General features: G+C 37.9%; 1 protein-coding gene across 1 annotated transcript in view; it reads right to left on the bottom strand.

Moving 5' to 3' along the window:
• Window positions 1-23,552, bottom strand: part of ABCA12 (ATP binding cassette subfamily A member 12) — a 172,368-nt gene that overhangs the window by 3,310 nt on the left and 145,506 nt on the right. The window contains exons 40-52 of the mRNA XM_048213947.2: window positions 19,917-19,971; window positions 19,152-19,329; window positions 17,073-17,188; window positions 15,906-16,065; window positions 14,536-14,789; window positions 12,290-12,494; window positions 11,104-11,213; window positions 10,666-10,807; window positions 9,542-9,676; window positions 7,391-7,494; window positions 5,887-5,979; window positions 4,505-4,610; window positions 1,484-1,621 (exon numbers count right to left, since the gene is read on the bottom strand). Coding sequence (XP_048069904.1) covers window positions 1,484-1,621; window positions 4,505-4,610; window positions 5,887-5,979; window positions 7,391-7,494; window positions 9,542-9,676; window positions 10,666-10,807; window positions 11,104-11,213; window positions 12,290-12,494; window positions 14,536-14,789; window positions 15,906-16,065; window positions 17,073-17,188; window positions 19,152-19,329; window positions 19,917-19,971 — 1,796 coding nt within the window. The remainder of the gene's footprint in view (window positions 1-1,483; window positions 1,622-4,504; window positions 4,611-5,886; window positions 5,980-7,390; window positions 7,495-9,541; window positions 9,677-10,665; window positions 10,808-11,103; window positions 11,214-12,289; window positions 12,495-14,535; window positions 14,790-15,905; window positions 16,066-17,072; window positions 17,189-19,151; window positions 19,330-19,916; window positions 19,972-23,552) is intronic.

Below are 23,552 nucleotides of genomic sequence, written 5' to 3' on the forward strand. Positions count from 1 at the left end.
TAACAGACACATGAAAAAATGTTCAAAATCACTAGCCATCAGGGAAATTCAAATCAAAACCACACTGAGATACCACCTTACGCCAGTTAGAATGGCAAAAATAGACAAGGCAAGAAACAACAATTGTTGGTGAGGATGTGGAGAAAGGGGATCCCTCCTACATTGTTGGTGGGAATGCAAGTTGGTACAGCCACTCTGGAAAACCGTGTGGAGATCCCTTAAAAAGTTAAAAATTGAGCTACCTTATGATCCAGCCATTGCACTACTGGGTGTTCACCCCAAAGATACAGATGTAGTGAAGAGAAGGGCCATATGCACCCCAATGTTCATAGCAGCAATGTCCACAATAGCTAAATCGTGGAAGGAGCCGAGATGCCCTTCAACAGATGACTGGATTAAGAAGTTGTGGTCCATATATACAATGGAATATTACTCAGCTATCAGAAAGAACGAATTCTCAACATTTGCTGCAACATGGACGGCACTGGAGGAGATAATGCTAAGTGAAATAAGTCTAGCAGAGAAAGACAACTATCATATGATTTCTCTCATCTATGGAACATACGAACTAGGATGATCAGTAGGGGAAGAAAGGGATAAAGAAAGGGGGGGTAATCAGAAGGGGGAATGAAACATGAGAGACTATGGACTATGAGAAACAAATTGAGGGCCTCAGAAGGGAGGGGGGTGGGGGAATGGGATAGACCGGTGATGGGTAGTAAGGAGGTCACGTATTGCATGGTGCACTGGGAGTTATACGTAACTAATGAATCATCGAGCTTTACATCGGAAACCCGGGATGTACTGTATGGTGACTAACATAATATAATAAAAAATCATTAAAAAAAATAATAAATAAATAAATAAAATCTTAAAAAAATAAAAATTAAAAAAAAAAAAAAAAGAAACCTACCAAGAGGGGGGAGGGGGGAAGAAACTTAACAAGGAGAAAGTGAGGAAAGTGTTAATATCTATTTGTTTAACAGGTGAAAATAACATTTTGTTGCTTTACATATTTATATAACCTGATGGATATAAATGTCTTATTTATTTATTTATTAAAACAATTTTATTTATTTATTTGACAGAGAGACAGCCAGTGAGAAAGGGAACACAGGCACGGGGAGTGGGAAAGGAAGAAGCAGGCTTCCAGCAGAGGAGCCCGATATGGGGCTTGATCCCAGAACTCTGAGATCACGCCCTGAGCCAAAGGCAGACGCTTAATGACTGTGCCACCCAGGCACCCCTATAAATGTCTTATAGAAAGGAAAAATCTTCTTTTCTCCATTAAAAAAATAGTTAATGCTTTTCACACTTTTTTTGAACATCCCAAAATGCAGTTAAAAATAAATTAAGTTTTTCAGGTGCAAGCTTAGAAACTGTTTCAATTACAAACAAATTGAATGTTATTAAAAAGAAATAACCAGAATGTGTAATAATTAATATGTGACATTATGTACATGGATCATGGTATCCAGCTTACCTCTTCCAGGGTAGTCTGACTCACTAAGAAATTTGTGATATTTAAAGCAGTCTTGTTGGTTTCTAGAAGATCAAAAATGTTTGCTACTCCTCCTGCCGTGACTGGCACATGATACTCCAGCATGCTGAGGTGCTGATCCTGCGGGGACAAAAGGGAGAAATTTACTCTGCACTGTCAGATAATATTGAGTTGACTAGACATAACTTCACCCAGAGCTAAGGAAAATACTGAAATTCATTGCATTGACCATGATGAGACAGTGTAAAGGATGGCTCGGTTTTGTAGCTAACCACCTGCAAAGATGAGATGAGAAGTTTTACAAATGTCAAAGAGAAAACAAATTAAAAACCTAATGAAAATTCCAAAGTAGTCTACATTCCTGTGCACTTATAAAGTCCTTACAGTCTTGCCTAGGAAAAAATATTGTGAAATGGTATTTTAGATGTCAGATTATGGTCAGCCCACATAAGGTTTTATTCAGAGATCACATTTAGAAAAAAAATTTTTTTTTGTTTTAATGTTAGAACTGTTCTAAAAAGCTAGGGATTAACTGTTCAATTTATATTGGCTAAAGAGACTAGATTTCAAAAGCACTGTGTAGGAAAAATCTCATTAAAATATGCCACATTCAGGGAGCCTGGGTGGCTCAGTCGGTTAAGCGTATGCCTTCAGCTTAGGTCATGATTTCAGGGTCCTGGGATCGAGCCCCACATTGGACTCCCTGCTCAGCAGGGATCTGCTTCTCCCTCTGCCTGCTGCTCTTCCCCACCACCTGCTCGTGCTCGCTCGTGTCAGCTTTCTCTCTCGAATGAAATCTTTAAAAAAATGCCACATTCTTTTTTAACTCACTCTAAAATTCTTTCCAATTTCTTTATTTAGTCCATAGCATCACCATCTACTTAGTAATCTATTCTTGTTTCCTTGAAACATCTTTAACATCCTGCTTTTCTACATATTTAATCGGTTACCATATCCTCTAACATGAGTCTCACATTTAAACCTTTCCTCTCTAGTTGCGCCGTCGACACTAATTCCAGTCTCACCACTCCGTACCTGAGTAACTGCCACAGCCTCTTCTGTGGCCGAGAACCTGCATACGTGCATACACTTCGGCACGAAGCAGCTAGAATCATCTTTCCTGAGCGCTATTTGATCAAGATACGTTCTTATGCCACCACCTACTCCTGCAACCTCTATGCCTCAGATCGAGATAGTGAATTGCACCTGGGATTCAAGACTTCCGCTACCGGAAACCCCTCCTGTTCTCACTCCCTTGCTGACTGCCTAACCCCTCTTATCCACCTGTGGGTGCATCACACCTGTCACCACAATCAGGCTATCTTATTTTTATTCCCAAAATGTTGCTCTTGCTATTTCTCTTCTAGAGATCTAGAAACCATCACATACATGTAAAGAATGGTCTGTTTAGAAAGAAATGAGACTTTTACGATCACTGCATTTGCTTTGTATAGCCCTGGTCCCACAAGGAACAGACCAAGGTGAATGTAATCTCATCACTCAGTGAATAAACACAGATTTCAACCTGGAAATTCACCAAAAGAAAAAGCACTAGTGTGATTTGTGTAAAGCAAAGTGTCCTTTAATTTTTAAATTTGATTTTAATTAATACGGTAGAAAATGGACTTTGATAAGGATCGTAAAAGCTATTATTTCCTGGAGAAGTTAGCCAAGGTTTGGGAGGTCGAGGCAAAGGTATTTTATAAAGATAAAAGGATTGTTTTAAAAAATGCACTCTCTTTTGCTCTCTACAATCACGTCACATTAATACTGTCCCTTATAGTTTATGAAGTAGCTTTGTGGACATTTTATCATTTGTTTCTCACACCAATCTTGTGAAGTAGATGTCATTATTCCTATTTCACAAAGGAGAAAAAGAAGGTTCAGAGACTTTAAATGTCTTGCTGGAAATAACACAGGCAGAGCTGGATTTTGGCCCAAGCCTTTAACTTTCTTGCCACCATTCCTCACCTGATTTCTTTTATTTTTGTTCTATTTTATTAAAGATTTTACTTATTTACTTGAGAGAGAGAAAAGAGAAAACACAAGTAGGGGGAGGGGCAGAGGGAGAAGCAGCCTCCCCCGCCCCAACGTGGGGCTCAATCCCAGGACCCTGAGATCATGCCCTGAGCCAAAGTCAGATGCTTAACCCACTGAGCCACCCAGGCACCTCCGCACCTGATTTCTTTTAAAGACGTTCATTTGCTATAATCCTCTCGTACAAACTACCTGTACATCAAAGATGTTATAAAGATGGTTTTTTTGTCACATGCATTTATTTTAAGTATGTGCTATGTGAGATACGTACACGTATCTGTGCTTGTCCATCCTGTGGATATATATACACAAGATGAAATTAAGTGAACGATGTTTCAACTAGTGTGGGAATTAAGAACTTGATTTCCAAGTAGTTTTGTTCAAACCATTGTGGGCTTATCTTCCAAATGAGAGGAACAAGAAGGTAATCTTCTCTAGCTATGACAGTCTGAACTCTACACTTTTTTTTTGGTAAGAAGAAATGTCCTTGATCATATAATATCTGTCATCCCTCAGCTCCTTAACATATATAATTAGTAAACTAGTATGTACACAACTCAAAAACTAATAGTTTGGTCATAAAGTCTTTGTGAGGGAGAAATAAAGATATATAAAAGTACTACATTTTATGTATGCATGTATGTATGTATTTTAATGTAAGCCCTACACCCAACCTGGGGGTCGAACTCACAACCTGGAGATCAAGAGTCCCATGTTCTACAGACAGAGCCAGCCAGGTGCCCCAGGACTACATTACTTTTAAATAGCTATAAAATTATATGATTAATTTGAAGATTCTATTTGTTCATACTAAGTTTGTTTCAGAGTACCTTCTGTACCTTGAACTAATAAATATATTAAGATTAATAATAAAGCCATGCTCAACTTGAAAATGGCAAGCATCCATATTAGATTATGACTATCAAAACCAATCAAGACCAAAAGGCAGGATAGTTTCCTACTTACTTTTAAGTATGTTTTTGGAAAGTGCAGTTGCATAAACCTTGTGAGGGCCTCCATGCTCACTTTGGTATTCTTTAAGTGAACCTTGACAGTAAATCCTCGTCCAAACCTAGAAAGAAAAAGTGCAAAATGAGGTATGAGTTACATTTTGCTGAAATAACTCCCCCGGAATTCTAGGTAATGAGATAGGACCCAAGCTGACCATTATAGACCCTTTTCTTATAAGACTGCCATTTTGCCATAAAAGTTCAAGGTATGTTACGACTGGAAATAGTGCACTGCCATGATTTTTTATTTAGTTCTACGCTATACAAAGTCACACTGCTTGAACAAAAACTGCATTAGAAAGAAAACAAAAACGTGGCTTTCACTGACATCAATGAATTGGAAATTGATGTCAATATCTGGGGTTAAATACTTTCTAATTTAAAACAAACATGGTCTTAAAAGGCACGTCATTGGAGATTTGGTGTCCAAAGTGAAGATTAAAGTCATTAGGGTTTTAAAAATGAATACTAAATCAATATGCTAGCTGTTTGCCCAAGAATAGAGTTTGTAAAGAAGTCAGAACAGACTCTTTAAGAACAATGAATAACGTCTCTTTCATCCTTTTTTCTTACTTATCTTGGTTAATACTATTTTATAAGAAGCCAAGTTGTACAGATAAAGGCATAAAGTAACACCCTGAAGTTTGGAGATTAACATGGATATGTATAAGTGCATATGCACTCTTGCAAATATAAAATATTAATTCAATTTTAATTTGATATTATGATATTTGTGCACATTCCCCCAATGTATTCTTGATTAAAAGGTTTTGAATGCAGTAAAAATGTTGAACAGCTTACTAAAAGCCTGTGCAAATGGCACATGAACATGCTAAATAAAAATCTATGCCTTTATGTACTTGTCAAGGTCTAACTTGTTATTGAGTAAATTCTTGAAAACTACTTTCTGAGAGTATTTGTGTTGTGGATTTTTTTTAAAGACCTTTTAGTAAGATAATTTAACTTTAAGGTGAATCGAATCGAAGATCAACTTTTTCTTTCCAGTTTTACTTCTCATTACAGGACAAGCTATTGAATAATCCTTGAAGGTAAGTATAGTACTGTTAGACTGACTTCCTCACACCGTATGTTCAACAATGCAATTGTTCTTCACCTTTTTTTTTTTTAAGGTTTATTTATTTGAGAGAGAGAGAGAGAGCGTGCGTGAAGAGAGAGCAAGCACTGTGGGGAGGGGCAGAGGGAGAGAAAATCTCAAGCAGACTCCCCGTTCAGCGCAGAGCCTGATGTGCGGCTCCATCTCATGACCCTGAGATCACAACCTGAGCTGAAAGCAAGATTCAGACGCTTAAAGGACTGAGCCACCCAGAAGCCCCTCACCTGCTCTTTATATGCTGCAAAGACCCAATACACTGGAACCTTCCATTCACCATAATGGCCAGCCTGGTACAGAGAGCTTCACATTCTTCCATGCTGAAAGACAGAATCACATCAGAATTCTGGGCACAGAAAAGTTTCATTATGGCACCTTAGAAATACAATTTTAGTTCCTTAAAATGTCTTTTCCCTTGAAGGACACAACAAATACATTTTAAAATATAAATTAAATGTCTTCACATAGGGTTTATTACTCTTTATTCTCCAGCTTGAAGCCATCTCTCTCACCTGGAATGCCCTCTCATCAAACACAGTATTTCTTTCAACCTCTTTCAAGCTTAGGCTCAAGACCTACATTCCCTGAGCAATGTTTCCAAAATAATCCTGAACTTTTTTCATGATGCCTCATACTCCATATTCAGTTGGCTTTTATGTTTTGTTATTTATAACCAGTTAACCTGTACTTGATTATATAATTTCCCATTTCAAGAACTATGACAACTGGTAGAGATCCTCTCCACTTCATACAAAAGTGAATGGAAATTGGAAGATTGGCTTCAGAACCTATAGTGTGCCTGGCAAAGCTAGGATAGGAACACATCTCTTAATTATAAACAAATCTAGAACTTGTTCTACTGGATGATAATTGCAGGGAAGGGATGACTTTAATACAAGGCCAACCTTACAAGAAAGGCACAGATAAAATGCTTCAGTAGCTTTTTTACTGAATTGACTGAAAGGGTCTACTTTACGGAGGCAGGCTGGGAGATCAGAATTCGGATTTTGTGAAAAGACGGTTTTAGGTAAGACACAGGCAGAGGGAGGGGACAGTGATAGGAAGGGCAGTAAGTGTATGTGGAGCCACTAGTCATTCACGTTGACTGAATGGAGTGGGGGTGTCACAGGAAAAAAAGACTGGAAATTTAGACGAGGCCAGACAATAAAAGGCCTCTCATACCAAGGCTGAGGATGATGAACTTTACGGCAATAGGGAAGAAGCGTTAAATTAAGAGAGTCATAAGTGCCTCCTCATTTAAGAGAAGTTTGTTTTTACTTTCTGTGTTTAAATTTCTTTTTACAGATTTATTCATTTATTTTAGAGAGAAAGAGAGAGTGAGCATGTGCGCACACACACACACACACACACACACACACGTGGCAGGAGGAATAGAGGGAGAGAATCTGCAAGCAGACGCCGCCGGAGGGGGCTTGATCTCAAGAGCCGTGAGATCATGACCTGAGCCGAAACCAAGAATGGGACGTTCAACAGACTGAGCCACCCAGGTGCCCTAAGAGAAATTTATTTTAAAAAGATAGTTTAGGTCCTATCCTACCCACCACAGGACCTGCATTCTCACATGAAACCTGCCTGACTTGCTCCCACGGCTATGAACACAAAATACTTTAATCCAACTGTGGGTTCATTATCATACATACGTAGGATTCTCTCTTCCAGCTCTCTTCCTAAAATCCTGTCTGTGGCTTTCGAGTTCCCACACGAGTTTACCTGTGAGATGTGAGGATGACGGAGCATTTATTCTGCACTTCCTCTGAGATGATCTTCCAGAGGTGCCGTTTCGACTTCGGATCCATCCCAGAGCTCGGCTCATCCTTAATAGAAAGTTACAAGAAAAATTTATCAAATTAATTAATTTTTGATGAGGTTCTTTACATGAATCACTGCGTCTCACTTGCCGAGAACAGAAATCACTTTGCGAAGTCCTGTGACTAACTTGTTTTATACTTAATAGGCTTCTTTCTGCTGCTGTCAAAAAGCTCAAAATTAATCATTTAAAATTGTCAATCTGTTTAAAAAGTGTCTCAGTGAAGCTGACACCCTGTTACTTTACACTTGTCTCATATTTCTTTGGAAAAAAATCTGCATCAGTTACTGACAAAGTGGAGTTTCTGCATTTAATACTACATTGTCACAGATATTATCTGAAGCTACATCAACAAGATTGCTACCTTGCTCCTGATAGCAGAATTGTGGCTTTGAGTGATAATACAGCATGTGATGCCCACAGAACATAATTTGATTTTTCAGTTAATATGTTTGAGGTGTATTTTAAATTCTATGTCATTAATTGAAATTGAATCCTCTTGGAGGAATAAAAATAAGATCTGCAGAAACTGCCATGTAGAAAATATAAATTATATTTTAAAATAAATGATGGTTTGGAAAATTGTTCAGACACAAAATTCAAAATGTAAAAATGGATAATCTAAACAAACAACAATAGATTCTAAGAGATGATTAACAAATCGGAGGTCGAGATTAGGTCATCATTAAAGATATGTATTTGCAGTGGAGAGTATGTACGTAGGATTATCTGAGGCTTGTCTTTACAGTAAGAGATTAAAGGAATGACTGTTGATTTGGGGAAACAGGAAAGGATAGCTTGTCACTGCTGCTGTTTTTGAAGACGAGAGCATATAGGGCAAATGCATATGGCAGAAAATATGATAGTACTCTCTCATAGCCTGTATTTCAGTTCTGCTCATTAATATGTAACATTTGCATAGCACTTCTAAACATTTTAAGTATTTTACTTCTATTATCTCAAAGGGGTGCTTAAGGATGGTTTTGTTCAAGTTAAGGGACACTTAGACAATAAAATTCCACCATAAGCATTGATGGGCAGGGATGTTGTGCATTGTAAGCTTCTGGTACTATGGAGAGATAGGCTGCACATCATGTAGATGGGTGGTTTAAATGATCTGGTCCTCTGTAGGACTTAATCCCTGGAATAACGTGGTGGTTTATAGCTGAATTTGTATTGCATACAGTTAAAACTCTTCTGAAGTTTGGAGTTCCTTGAATGAAGGAGATCTTCTAAAAAAAAGGGCAAGTTCATTTCTCGGAAATAAGCCCCTTCACAACGTTTGGCCTGAAGAGCAGGATGCCGTATCGATCGCCTCTATGGGTACTTTGTATTTCCAGGTGATAAGTTAAATTTTCCAGCTCTTAACCAAAGTATAAATGTGTAATGCATTTCTTGCATCAAAGAATTCAAATAAAATAGAGACTCATATTATCACATCACAAACTTAGGTAAGTAACAGGGAAATGAAAATTTAGCCCAACCCATCACCCTAAGCTGTGTCTTTCCATTTTAGGAGAAGTTGGAAAATATGTTGGTTCACCTGATGAGTTACTAACAACAGATTTCTCCAATAATGGGCAATCAAATTCTTCCGTATTCCATAACGTTACTTATTAGAACATCCTGAATTTGTTCTGGCTACTTCCTATTCCCGTAACAAGTGTTTCCTCTGAAATGGACTAGCCGTAGCTCTTTGCTGATATAAAATCCCTTAATGAGGGTGCCTGGGTGGCTCAGTTGGTTAAGCATCTGCCTGAGTCTCGGGTCATGATTCCAGGGTCCTGAGATCGAGTCCCACATTGGGTGTAGGGAGCCTGCTTCTCCCTCTGCCTGATGCTCCCCTGCTTGTGCTCTCTCTGACAAATAAACAAAATGTTCAAAACAAATAAATTCCCTTAATGAGGTGGTATATGTAAAATGTGTTGCAAAATAACCAGCACACAGCAAGACCTCAGGAAAGGTTTACGGCAATGATGACAATAAAATGTTACACACGCTATTGGGTATATGGGTCTAATTATGCAGTCCCCTTTCCACAATGATCCTCTTACCAGCAGGAGAATGGAAGGTTTCCCGATCAAGGCCAGTGCGGTGGATAATTTTCTTTTTGTGCCATAGCTGCACAAAGAGGTTGCTCTGTCCTTGTAGGGCATCAGGTGAAGTCTCCTAAGGAGTTTATGAACAGTCTGTGGGTGGAAAACAGGAGTTAGGTTGTTGACCTTCCCCCGTCAAAACCCTAACAGCACTACATGGAAAAAAGATCATTGTGAAAGAGAGTTCTATAATGAAGAAATACATACCTGAAAACAATTCAAATATTTAAACCCAACATATTTTATTTTTACTTTTAAAGGTCCACCTAAAAACTAATAATCACTTAAAGAGATAAAAGCAATTCTGTGGAGGCTCATTTTCAAATGGGATTTTTTCCCCCCAAATGTGTGTGTGTTTACAATTGGATTGGACTTTCTGCAGGATTTCTTTATACAACTTAAAAGCGCTAAAACAGAATTCTACCCTCCACAAGGCAGGCTTCTCACTGTTTCATCTTTCTTCTTACGGAGGGGGCAAGTTGTCACAAAGGCTTTCTGTCTATTTAAAACTGACCCAGTATCAAAACTTCAGCACATTAACTTAGGAATCATGAGTTCTTGAGTCTATTTCTGTAGCTAAACAGCTCTGGCAAATAGTGGACTCCTAGGATGATTTCAACAGGTCCTCAGGGTTGTAGAAATAGAGCTGCCCGAAGGGTTAGCCAGTCCATTAAAAAGGCAAATAGTGGCAGTGAAGTCCAAAACCACATTTAAAAAATCTAAATGGAAGCTATTAGATTTTATGTGGGCAGTTTGCAGGGAATTCCATGTTTCAGAACTTATCGAAACACTGGAGGATGTGCAGACATCACCGACCAATGCTTAGCCCTGAGCCTACGGCAAGTGTGATCCTTTATCAGACAGTTCTTAAAAGGCAACTGAGCAAACACAGGTAAAGGAGTTTCTGCAGCTGAGTTCACAGGCGTATATCTAATATTCACAATTGAGGTAAGACTGCCTCAGTGGTCACCGACAGGAAGAAAATGCCATAGTTTTCCAGATGTCAACTTAGTCGTGAGAGTGAGAAGGGAGCAGAAACAGTAATGGTTTTCAAATGAACAAGTTTTCACACTTATACTCACTTCTTTAATATCTTTTTCTGGAATTCCGTGTATCCTGGCATAGAAATACAGGTGTTCTTCCACAGACACCAGGTCATCTAAGGCATCTTCCTGAGGGCAGTATCCAACTAGTGAGCTGTGTGAGTCAGCATGACCCAGGGATCTGAGTTCAGAGAAGCAAAGACACAGATAAGTTTCAAAAGGTATGTGCCTTCTAGTCCCCAAATATGGGGAAGGCAACTATGTGTCAGTCATGACAATTAGTGATTCTAATAAAAAAGGTAAAATATCCCACCATCATATCACACGTAGAGATTTAAAAATTTCCACCTCCTGGAATAGCTATTTTTTCCCTAAGGACTTAATAATACAACTACAAAATAACAAAGAGTTAATTTAAATTATTTTTTTCACGTCATTATGTTGTGCTTGATAAGCTGAAGCCATGGTTTTTCATACCCAGTTTTATTTCTTATCAGAATATTTCCACTTGAAGGAATTACGTCTCCTGTCAGCATCTTGAAGATAGTTGTCTTTCCTGCTCCATTCACCCCAAGAAGGCCAAAGCACTGGTTAGAGAGGGAAAAAAAAAAAGGTATAAATCTTAATCCAAACCAAAGGCATTATAACCTTTTCCTCTTTCTCCCTGGGTGAAATAAATTACAAAGAAAAAAAATCATTGGAATATTCATGGATATTGTAATGTTCTGTTGGCATTTGATAAAACTTTCTCTTTCTCTTTTTAACAAATGGTTACTTACACCTTTTTTTCCTTTAACCATCTGAACATTTGTATATATACATAGGACTTATCTTACATATTATCTTATATTACATTATCTGTGTGACATGACAAAACATCCCACAAGTAAGATATGCTAACTTGACAAAGTAATTATATTTATAGATTTCACATTATTCACACAAAATCACAACTTTACTGAATAAGCCACTGAAGCAATAATTTCTTTATGCTGCTGAATACATTCGATGCATTTGGTCTGCAGCTCTGCTCCAAAAACTAAGGGCAATGCTCACATTCTCCTTCTCCTTTCAAAGCTGCCTTAATAGTTTTTTTTTTGTCTTTAAAGATTTAGTTATTTATGAGCGAGTGAGTGAGTAAGCACACGAGGGGAGGGGCAAAGGGAGAGGGAGAGAGAATCTTAAGCGGACTCCATGCTAAGGAGGAGTCCAATGTGGGGCTCAGTCTCACGACCCTGAGATCATGACCTGAGCCAAAATTGAGTCAGATGCTTAACTGACTGAGCCACACAGGTGCTCCAGTACTTCTTCTATAAATACAGCAAGAATAAATATGGATGCAGTTTTAGGACCTCACTTCTGACCACTGGTCCTTTTATGCTATCTTTCACTAGCTTTCACTATGCTTGACTGAAAGTCCACCCCAGGGAGGACAGCAGCTTGGGATGGGGCTCAGGACTTGAGGTATGGTGAATCCTCCCTGTTAGAGGGAAGACTTAGAGGGTAAATAACAAATGGACATGTGTAAATTTTATATACAGAATCCATCAAGATATTCAGGGGTTGACTTCCATGTTTCTAGGAAAAAAACAGGAAAAGATAAAGATTTTTGTCACTTTATGCCAACATAAAGGACCGTTCGGAATGAAGCAGTGTTCCTCACCTCTCCAGCGGGTATCCCGATGCTGATGTTGTTTACAGCTATGATCTTTTTGTGGATCAGTTGGTAGGTCTTTGTGAGACGATGGAGCTGGACCAGGTCAAATTCACCTGCACCATTCTCCACTCTGAATCTCTCAGCCCGCACATCTTCATCTTCATCTATTGTCTCCATTACAGGTGAAGAATTAAATTTTCTGAAGAGGAGTCTAAAAAGTGGACCCAGTAATTCTGCATCAATGATTCTGAAATGGCACTACTCAATTCTGACATGTTTTAATGGAGTTTCACTTCACTAAAAGTGTGCGATCACACACTAGGTTTGTTTTAAATTTGTTATGCATTATGCTATTAAACAAAAGTTAAAAATTAGTACAGATGCCCTTCACCATATTCAATATAGTATTTGGAAAATAGCTTCTGCTTTCCATGCCTTAAATGCTTTCAGATCCACTGTTATAATTCAGAATCCTAATTTTAGTAATGAGGGTGTCCGTTTGGGTTTGAAAGTTACTTCCTAAAAGTGAGACTAGAGTCATTAGTAAGACCCAACACTTACAAGCCCACAATCAATTATCATCTTCTTAAAAAAAATCCTTTTTATTTCTTCTTTTATCAGTGACATGAATGTTCCTCTATGTTCTGTTTACTGTCAATGTCTTACCTAGGTGCTATAGCCAATATATTAAGGTTATCAGCCCTGAAAACTAAGTCTCAAACCCACCTCAGTATCTTGCTTAACATATAATAAAGCAAACCAAACAATACAAAATTTAAAAACTCAACAAATCAATTCAGGTTTTCCTCCCAATGTCCCTGTTTCTTTTCATGATATCCCCAGAGATTCCAACTGTGATGTTTTCTTTGAAATCTTCCCCATTCCAAAATCTACTCATGTCAGTCTCCTAGCACTGGAAATGCCTGGAACACCCAGTCATCAATCATGTTCTGTCTATTTCAATTACTGTCAGAGGCTTTCACTCTTTCTCACCTAAATTCTTCAGGAATCTCAAACTGCTCCAGTGTCTCTGACTCTTCCATTCTAATCTGTAGGACCTCCACAGAATCACATCTCCTAAACCACGATTTCATCAGGTTGCTTTCTGGTCAAAACCTTTATTGGACTACTATTTGTTTGTTGAATAAAGTCCAAATCATCTCTTTAACCAAGTATCCAATAGACTCCATAGGCTTCTGGCCATATGCTTGAGCTCCCACTATTTCATTGCATTTATTCTATGTCCTAATCCATTGTATTACTCATTTCTCAAATACAAGCCACGATTTTTTTGCTCGATCTTTGCTCGTCATTCTTTTCATTATTTTTAACTTAAGTTTTATTTTTCCTTAGGTGATGTGTGCACATCATGTATTAAAAAGGTACTGAAGAATACAGAGTGAGAAATAAGTTTCCTTCAACTCTGTACAGTTCTCTTCAGCAGGGCACCTATAATTAGAGATAGTCTATGCATATGTATGCATAAATTATAGTTCTTTTCTAACCCAAATGGTAATAAACATTACATAAAGTTCTGAACTTGCATTTTTTACTTAATATCAGCAGGAACCCCAAATACTACATACAGAACTGTGTTAGTATAATGACTGCATAGTGTTTCACTTATAAAAGACATATATAATTTATTGAACCAATCCTTACATGGAGGACATTTAGGTTGTTAATAGCACATTCTTTTGCTATTAAGAATGGTTGCTATGATGGATGATTTTATACATACATAATTATGCATGTGTGTGAGCATATCTGTAGGGAAAAAATCCTAGAAATGGAGTAGCTGGGTCAATGGTATGTGTACTTCTTTTTATTTATGATTCTGTTTTCTCTTTACTCAATCTTCTTCTCCCAAACCCACTGCTAATATGCTACTCACTCAGTCCTCTTTCCTCATTTCTACTTTCTATCCATCCTTTAAAACTTAACTCAAACACTACATCTTTTGTTTATGTATGTATTTTCTCTCCACCACTGAATCTTAGTCTCTTTAAGCCTAATAGTTGAGCTTCTTTAATTTTTTTTCTCTCACTCTACAACAATACTCGCAGATTTATAGTAAGGTTTGATAACTATTTACTGAATTATTGGATGGTGAATCACCTTACAGTTTTTTAAAGTTTTTTGAGCACAACATTTCCATTTTACTAATGGAAAGAGGACTATGGACCCCTTCCTAAATAATCTGAATTGAGTTCTATCACAGATGTCAGATACTATGTTTTCATTTTATTTACCTGAGTTTCTTTATTAGCCATTCATTGATTAAGAGCCGCAAGAAAAAGAACATGGTGCCCTGAGAAACCAGAGCCACAAACATTGCACCTAGTTTATCCATCTCAAAGGTTTCACTTGGATACTCCACTCCATATGCTTTTAAGAAGTCTAGGACCGACTGTTGTTGAGAAAGTTCAATCAAACCGTAGCCAAAGCAGAATTGTGGAAAAATAAGGAAAATGCGCTTGAGGGTTTCAGAAATAAGTTCTAAAGTCTGAAATGAGAGAAGAGGAAAAAAAATGAAGCTCAGGGTTAGACTTCTAACAAATTGACAAAAATGTAAAACTAGATGTGGACAAATACGAAAACTCGAGAAATTCATCTAGATTGGCAATTATTTCCCATGTATGCTGCATTTATATGCAAGTATTTATTACAAACAGTGGAGATTTATGACTAAAATACAAGCAGAAAAGGATTATTTTTTCCTTGAGATGATCTATGGTCAGGCCGAATCCTGGAGGTTGAATCACTTCCAGCCCTGCCTTATACCCTAGGAATGCAGAAATAGCCAAGGTGTTGGGGTCTGATACAGGATATTAGTTGTGCCTGAGTAAAGTTGGTATTTGGTAAGGTAAAGTTTTAGAACCTTAGGTAATTTGTACTTGAAGAGGGACTAAAATGGTGAAGTGAGAAAAGAGATGCATCTTATCTCGATGGGGAACAAATGGCTCATTTTCACATTATTCACACTTGGGCCAACCACTTACAACTCATGAACTGTCTTCTTCCTTCTGGAGTGTGCTTGTCTATTCCTCAGTTCACTTCATTTCCTCTCTATTCTTTCCCATTCGATCACCTAGCACTGTTAGTGCTTCCCTTCTCACTAATTATAATTGTCAGTTCTGAATGGAAAGTGATGCTTACAATGAAGTAGACTCCAATACATGATTGAAAAGGAACGAATAAGGTTTTTTCTCTATGAATGTTCAAAAAAATCTTAACCCACAGTCATAGAACGAAGACATTGTCCTTGCTACTACCATACCATACCAATTTGTTAATAAGTAAAAAGTGTAGCTGACCAATTGGTTGCATGATTTTTATAGTGTCATACAATATATTTGATTTCACCTCCATCACCCCACTCAAGCCCTATCAAATGTCAATAGTTTTGACACTGGGCAAGTATAATCATAGGCATTAACCTAGATGGAGCCTAAAAAGAATTTTAAAAGGCTGTAGTTTCTCCTCTACTAAATTTAATAGAATTAAATGAAATTCCTCTTTTGTATTAGATAATGGAAAACACAGAAAATCTTTCCACCTCAAACATGTTGAAACGTTTCATACGTTTATTGAAGTTTAGCGGACTAATAATGGACCTTACCGGATCATTAGGCTTTTCCTTGGAAAGAAAGTACACCACTGACAGGGAAACAATGGAATTGATGCCAAAGAAAAGGTTGATGCAGACATAAGTGATGAAAGCCATTCCTGTTTCATGGAAGAGCCCAGCCAGCAAGTACATCCAAGAAAATGTGGCATACCTGTATGTTAATAATATTAAGGATTAAAATTATGCCTTAACATTATCCTTTAAACAAAGAAACAAACAACACCTTTGATAGGGTTTTGAAAATAAACATTTGGGGTAAGTTGCTAGATCTCTTATAGTTAGATCTCTCTTTTATAACATTTTTTGACAAATTCTTTGGATTTTTTAAATTGGTGATAGTAAGAAGCTTCTGTTTTAAGGAAACCTGAGTAGTTCTAGACCATCACTACAGATTAAGTCCTGCCAGACATGGTGTCGTCCTACCCAGGGAAGTTTTTTGTTTGTTTGTTTTCTCAAAAATAAGAGTTTAATCAATATAAATCTTACAATTTAAAGCTAAGGAAAAATAATGATGTTATTGCAAGCTAGCTAAGCAGACAGGGAATGCTCAGAAGCTGGATGTCCTGCTTTGAGCAAATATTGGAGCAACCTTTCCAGTGACGAAGAAGAGCTAGAGACAAAGTAATCCTTCATCAGCTACATTGCGAAGTCAATCGATACTACCCATGCACTCAGGGCAGACAGAACGGCTATGCTCGCACTGATTACATCAACCTGTGCTACCTGTACTGCCCTAACACAGAAATAGTATTGTATGTGTCAGACATCTATAAAAACACATACATGAGTACACATACCTTATGATGTTATATGTTCATGACTTGTCAGTACATAAATCCACACATATGCACACATTTTTCTGAGCATTCTAAAGCATCCATTTTTATGTAAATTAAATTACATGTGTAGATTGCTAAGCATGACACTCAGTACCCGGTAAGTACTTGTTAATATTAGATATTACTGTTAATAACAATAACATTCATTTTCAGAAGTATTGTACTTTACAAACTGCGGACTAGCAACTGTAATGCATTGTTAGTCACCACTCATGGCTACTGAAACCCCAAGATAATTGTAAATTAGCTCATGAGATTTAGGCTCTGTTTGTGCCTAGGAACACTTGATTTTGTTCATTCTTCTTTCACTGCAGCTTACCCAAACAGCAGAAGTAGGAGAGATACGGCGCCTAGGTTGTTTCCACTGTAGAAGGCGGGTAACTTAAAAATCGCAATGACACCAACTGAAAATGCTACAGGCACCAAGTAGAAGGCCTGTGGGAATATGTAAAACAAGGCTTGATATACGGCAAATATTTTTCCAAAAACATCAATAGCCATCTAATTAAAACTGTAACAAGTTGACCTTGAAATAGGTGAAGGAATGAATTTTTATTTATGTTCCTGTTGCTTGCAATGTTCAGCTTATTTTAGATTGATTTCACTCTAGACTTCGCTTCCTGCAATAGAAGGTCAAGCCAGTCTCCATCTTTATAGAGGTACACGGAGTCCCCGGTGTTCCCGCCTCCAGGCTTGGAGACTTGGGATCATTCGGTGACAGGGGTTCAGTGAGAAAGATAAGACAGTCGGGTATCTTGGTATTAGATTCAGTCCTCAAAATAGTGATTTCATTTTGAATGCTGGAGAGCTGGCCGGTGGTTGATTTCTAAGGTTGGTTATCAGTGGGAGCCAGTCTGGGTAAAACTGCAGGGCGGCAGGTTCCACACATTCTTGGAATCACAGGTATATGAACAAAGAACTCAGTGTTTTATTGACAAACAGAAATATTAAATGCTGTGCAGGTTGCAGCAAGATGCACACTATGAAGGAGATGGTAATTTAATTTGCTGGGGGAGGGAAGGGAATCTCCGAAATCGGAATGAACACCAGGTATATGACAACAGAATCGGAATGAGCACCAGGTATATGACAACAGAATCTAAGTAGTAAGTAGCCCTTCACAGAAATGTGTACTTTAAGCCTTCTTGGCTTCAAAGCTCCTATTAAGTACAGAGGAGTCATTACGATTCTTTTTAGATTTGACTTCTTCAACAAACGCATTTCAGACCTCACTGGATACGTTAACAAAGTGGATATGCAATTAATTACTCTCCAGCTCTTCAAGCCAATGATCTATATAGCAACTCAGACAATTTTGCCATAATCACCAGGCAAATGCATACCACCTCCTCGGCTTTTTGCCAACACTGGCACATTTGGAATCAAGAGAACCCATCTGAACTTTGGGACCATTTTATGCAAACGAGAGAGCTGTCAATGAAATTCATCCTTTATTGTCCCAACTAATCTTCTCTAGTATGTCATTCATCAGGGACCACTACTTCAAATTTTTTACTATTAGTTGATTAAATTTTTATAAGCTTGATTACTTGGTACCATTGGGCAAGGCTATTTTGCTAACTTCTATTGCTCCACAGCAGTGGCTCTCAAACTTTAGTATGCATAAAATAACTTAAAGGATTTTGCTAAAAAAGCATATCCTGGTTCCACTCCCAAGATACAGAACTAGTAGGTCTGGACTGGGGCCCAGGAATCTGCATTTCAATCAATGTCCTGGGGAATCTGATATAGACGGTCCTCAGACCACGGAGATGAGGGGAGGTGGATCCTTCCTCTAACTATCAGATGACTGTAAGACTGAGGCAAATTATTTTTTTTTCTTGATTTACTAACTTGTAATAATCTGAACAAGGTAGGGTGAATAAAAATAATGCTGCCTTTTTTTTTTTTAAGATTTATTTATTTGTTTTTAGGGGCGCCTGGGTGGCACAGTCGTTAAGCGTCTGCCTTCGGCTCAGGACGTGATCCCAGCGTTCTGGGATCGAGCCCCACATCAGGCTCCTCTGCTGGGAGCCTGCTTCTTCCTCTCCCACTCCCCCCGCTTGTGTTCCCTCTCTCGCTGGCTGTCTTTCTCGGTCAAATAAATAAATAAAATCTTTTTTTAAAAAAAAGATTTATTTATTTGTTTTTAGAAAGAGGGAGAGTGTGTAAGCGAGTGTGATTCTGGAGAGGAGCAGAGGGAGAGGGAGAGGATCTCAAGCAGATTCCACTCAGAGTGGAGGCTGACATGGGGCTCAATCTCACGACCTTGAGATCATGACCTGAGCAGAAACTAAGGGTTGGACGCTCAACCGACTGAGCCACTCAGATGGCCCTAAAACTGATGTCTTCTACCCAAATCAATCCTGTCTTTCCTTCAATGACACAAGTTACTCACCATGTCATAAATGAAGTTTGTTACCCAGTAGCATGTCACACCGACGCCTGAAATGTGCTGCAGCTGCTTGGCTTTGGTCTGATGCTCCCTCACAACATAGGTGACAAAGCTGGCGGTGGTGACAGAGTAGCCCATCAGGATGGAGAGCGCCACTAAAATATCGATTAAGCTGCTCATTCTGTAGTGAGCAATAGGAAGAGGAAAGCATACATAAGTTTTTGGAACTCTTTTCTTTTCAGAAAGATTCATGACTGAAACCATCAACGAACAGTATGAGACTTGGCTGTGACACAAATAAGCCTTCCTGCAAGGCAGCCAGATAATATCTTCTACATGACTCGGCTATGACCCCGGATAATAGAGCTCTAGTGCATCCGAAATGATCAGGGATATTTGATTAAATAAATAAAAATAAATAAATAAACCTCGGTCTCCAAGAGTTACTGGGTGTATGCAAGGAATATTCAGTTCTTGAGCATAGAAATAGTACTTAAATGCTATGCAGGGCAATTGAAATGATGAAGCACTTACGCACTTGACTTATAAAAGCAGCAGATTCTGACTCTATGGTCAGCAAGCTCACTTGGCAACCTCACTATACAGACTTTCAGAAACTTCCTTTTATCCCAGTCAGTGACTTATATTAACAGCTCTTCTAGATTGACATTCATTCGGATACAACTGTGATTTCCAATTATAGTACTTTATACAGAGGCTTGACTATATGCCAAGGAGTGAGAAGTCATGCCAGCTATTTCTACTTACGTGGCCTGTTCTTGGTCTTGCACTCCTGGGTAGGGATGACTATACATGATGATGCCTTGAAGAAGAGACAGTTCTTTTCATTAGTAAATATTCAGAAATACCAATTTTTGGATGAATAATACATAATACTTTCCTCCTTATGCTATAATTTTACTTTGGGGATACTATTTGGAAGGAAAATTATCTCCTCGCACCCAGTCTCATCGATGTCAGATAATTAATGGCACTCATATAAAATGAAAAAAAAATGCTTTCACATTCTGTACAGAATTTTGGGAGAGGGGGCAAGAATTTACATTTCTTTTCCTTTTTTTTTTTTTTAAAGATTTTTATTTATTTATTTGACAGAGAGAGAGACAGCCAGCGAGAGAGGGAACACAAGCAGGGGGAGTGGGAGAGGAAGAAGCAGGCTCCCAGCGGAGGAGCCCGATGTGGGGGTCGATCAAAGCACCTGGGATCACGCCCTGAGCCGAAGGCAGATACTTAACGACTGAGGCACCCAGGCGCCCCAAGAATTTACATTTCTTATGTAGCATTTCCCCTTTATTACATTTTTGTTTTCCATGTTATTCTCTCCATCTACTCACATATGTTTGTATTTCAGTAGCACTTATTGTATTGGTATTTAGACCAATTATATGAGGATCTCCTAAACAACACTGACCACACCATTCCTGTTTATTGTCTTTTGCTGGGAAAATACTGTAGCCTGAGAAGATCCCTCCTCTTTTACTACTTCCAAGATAACTATTCTTCTAGAACTCTACCAGGGTAAGGCTTGGGGGTTTCAGCCATCCCTGAGGGATTTTCACTGAGACATAAAGTTCCAAGAGAATTCAGAGAACTAGCTGGCTCTGAAAAAGTAGTCACTTAAATCCAATACAATCCTAAATTATTGAGATGTCCCATAGTCAGTTATAGTTTTTGAGCTAGAAGAAAGGTTCTTTTCTCCTCTTATCAGAGCATGCTGATAGCTATAGTTAGCCATAGTCAAAATGGGCGGCTGGCAACAGTTTCTCAAGGGATTGCAGTGTGAAGGCGAAGTCTATACAGTCTGAGTAACTGGAAAAGAACGGCAGGGGATGGCAGTGAGGCTATTCCTTAAACACTCGTTTTTACAGAGTCCTAAGCTGAGCGAGGACTTTCTCACTTACTGCTCATATGGTGTATGTTTATTATATCAGAATATTAAGACCCTTTTACAGCAGCCAAATAAAAATTATTCTAAAGTTATATTCTCTCCATTAACTTAAATTTACAATTTTTCCTAAGTAGAATGTAACATATTTTGAGATTGAATTCTGTAATAGTTACGTGTTAAAAAATAAATTAAAGCAAAACAAAGAAACTAACAACAATCAATGCAGCCTATAACTATAATCACATTATAGCAGAATGCACTTTTCTTTTGTGTAAATTAATGGTCTCTCTCTCTTTTTTTTCTTTACTGAGATTGAGTTTTCCTTGGGGCCCTACTTAAACCTTATTGCTGAATTACAATATAGGCAGGGGGAAAACATTTCTTTTATTTCTGATTGGTATTTCAGAATCAAGAACTTACTCTATTTCACCAGAGGAATCTTTGCAAATGCATTTATTCCACTATGAAGAATGATGCTGAACCAATTGTTTTATACATATATACGTATTTTTAGCAGAAAGTAAATGCATTAGGGTTAAGGATGTATATGGAAATCTTCTCTGTGGATTTTACAGCATCCAGCATAATGTCTTGAGTACAGTGATCAATGAATACTTATTAAATCAAATTCAATTTCAAAATTTCAATGATTTCCCCCATATACAATATACGTTAAAAATAACACACTATCTGTTTCTGTTGTCTCTATAAGTTGTCAACCTAAAATGAGATGCTTGCAGTTCACCATTACTACTAATGCAATAAAGTGTCAGAATGAAAATGAGGGTGGAGGGAATAATGTGCCCGTATATTTGGAAAAGACCGTAGTTGCAGAACATTTGTTAGAGAAAACAAGCAAACCTATGTTGTTTGAGAAGAAAACAGAATTTTCATGTTAAACTAACCACTAGAGGGAACCCCATGAAAATAATAGATATTGACATCGCAAGGGAAAACTAATTAAAAGATATTTACTAGCATGTTAGAGTTCAAAGAAAATCCACTTTATAGCTAAAGCAAAATCCCAGTTCATGCAGAATTCAACAAACATGCCTTAAAACAGCTGGTGTCGCTGGGGGAGGGAGATGGCAGGAGAGTAACTTGAGTTGATTTTTAAAGACAGTATTACCATGGCAGACCCCATACATGCATTACAAAACAATAGTAATATTTTAGGTGACATTTCTCCTTTGAAGAAAACCAAACTCCTTCCTGAGAGGGTGGAAAGCTACCACTTTCATGAGTCTACACAAGAAAAGTAAAAAAAAAAAAAAAAAAAAAAAAAAAAATACACACACACACACACACACGTATATATACATGCACCACACCACTACTAATTTCTACATAACTCAAACTAAGCCTTATTTTTAAACTTGAAATATAAATTTTCTTTTAGGGTCAATATAAAGTTTATGTTTCAGAATTCTTAATTCTTTAAATTCTGTAACTTGAAAAATGCAGTGGTAGGAACCACAACAAGTCTGCTGGAGTCCAGAGTGATCCACATTGCCTTGGTCTTGGCAAAGAATACTACTAATAAATGAAACTGAACACAGGTTTCAAAAGTCGACCCTTGGAAAGTGGCATTGGTCTCCTGTTCTCACCTACTTAGCATTTCTACAGCTCTTATACTTTAGTTATCTGTCACAGAAGCAAACATCCTTTGTTCTGATGAAGACATCCTACCAAAAGTCAAGTGTTTAATCATACTTCAAACCAGGTTATACCAAACCCATCCAGCTTTAGTCACCATTTAATTTAATTTGCCGCTTTTGACTATGCCCTTCATTATGCTCTAGAGCTAAGGGCTGTCTATCAGTCTTGTCATTTTCTTCATGGTTCCCCCAGCTAGGAAAATGCCAAAGCAGCTGGGGAAAAAAAAATACTGTTGTCTCTAAAACGAAGACTGAAAGATTCTCTTGCTAGAATGAGTATTTGACTCTGTAATTTACTTCTACAATCACCAGAATATCCAGCACACAATATTCCGCCCAACAGAAAGGAGATGAAAGAAGATGTTGGCATTTCTGGTTTGATGAACAGTAACTGAGTTAGAAAAAAGTAAATCAGTCTCTTTCAAATCCCAAACCCTGCTTTGAAAACTGTGTGGATGCCTCCTGGGAAATCCAACGGAAGGTAGACCTGGGTGAGTCCAGAGAAGTATTAGAAAAATGAAGAGGCAGGAGTCAGACAGACCTGGGTTCAAATCTCACTTCTGAGCCTTAGAGAAATAATAGCAGAGACTAATAATATTAATCCTGAAAGGCTGTTTATAAGGATTAGCAATATTTCATATAAAGCACATATCATATGGTAAGTGCTCAATGGTAACAGTTTAGGTCAGGTATAGAACTTTTTAGTTTAAAAGTTCTGGCTTCACATTTAGAATTATTAACATGTAAGTATTTTTAATTTCCTAGCCTATATACAAGTAAATAATAATATGTTTTCCTATGAGTTATAACTACTAGATGTGAGAGCAGCAATAAGGA

The sequence above is a fragment of the Ursus arctos genome, unplaced genomic scaffold (genome assembly GCF_023065955.2).
Source record: "Ursus arctos isolate Adak ecotype North America unplaced genomic scaffold, UrsArc2.0 scaffold_1, whole genome shotgun sequence".
Lineage (NCBI taxonomy): Eukaryota > Metazoa > Chordata > Mammalia > Carnivora > Ursidae > Ursus > Ursus arctos.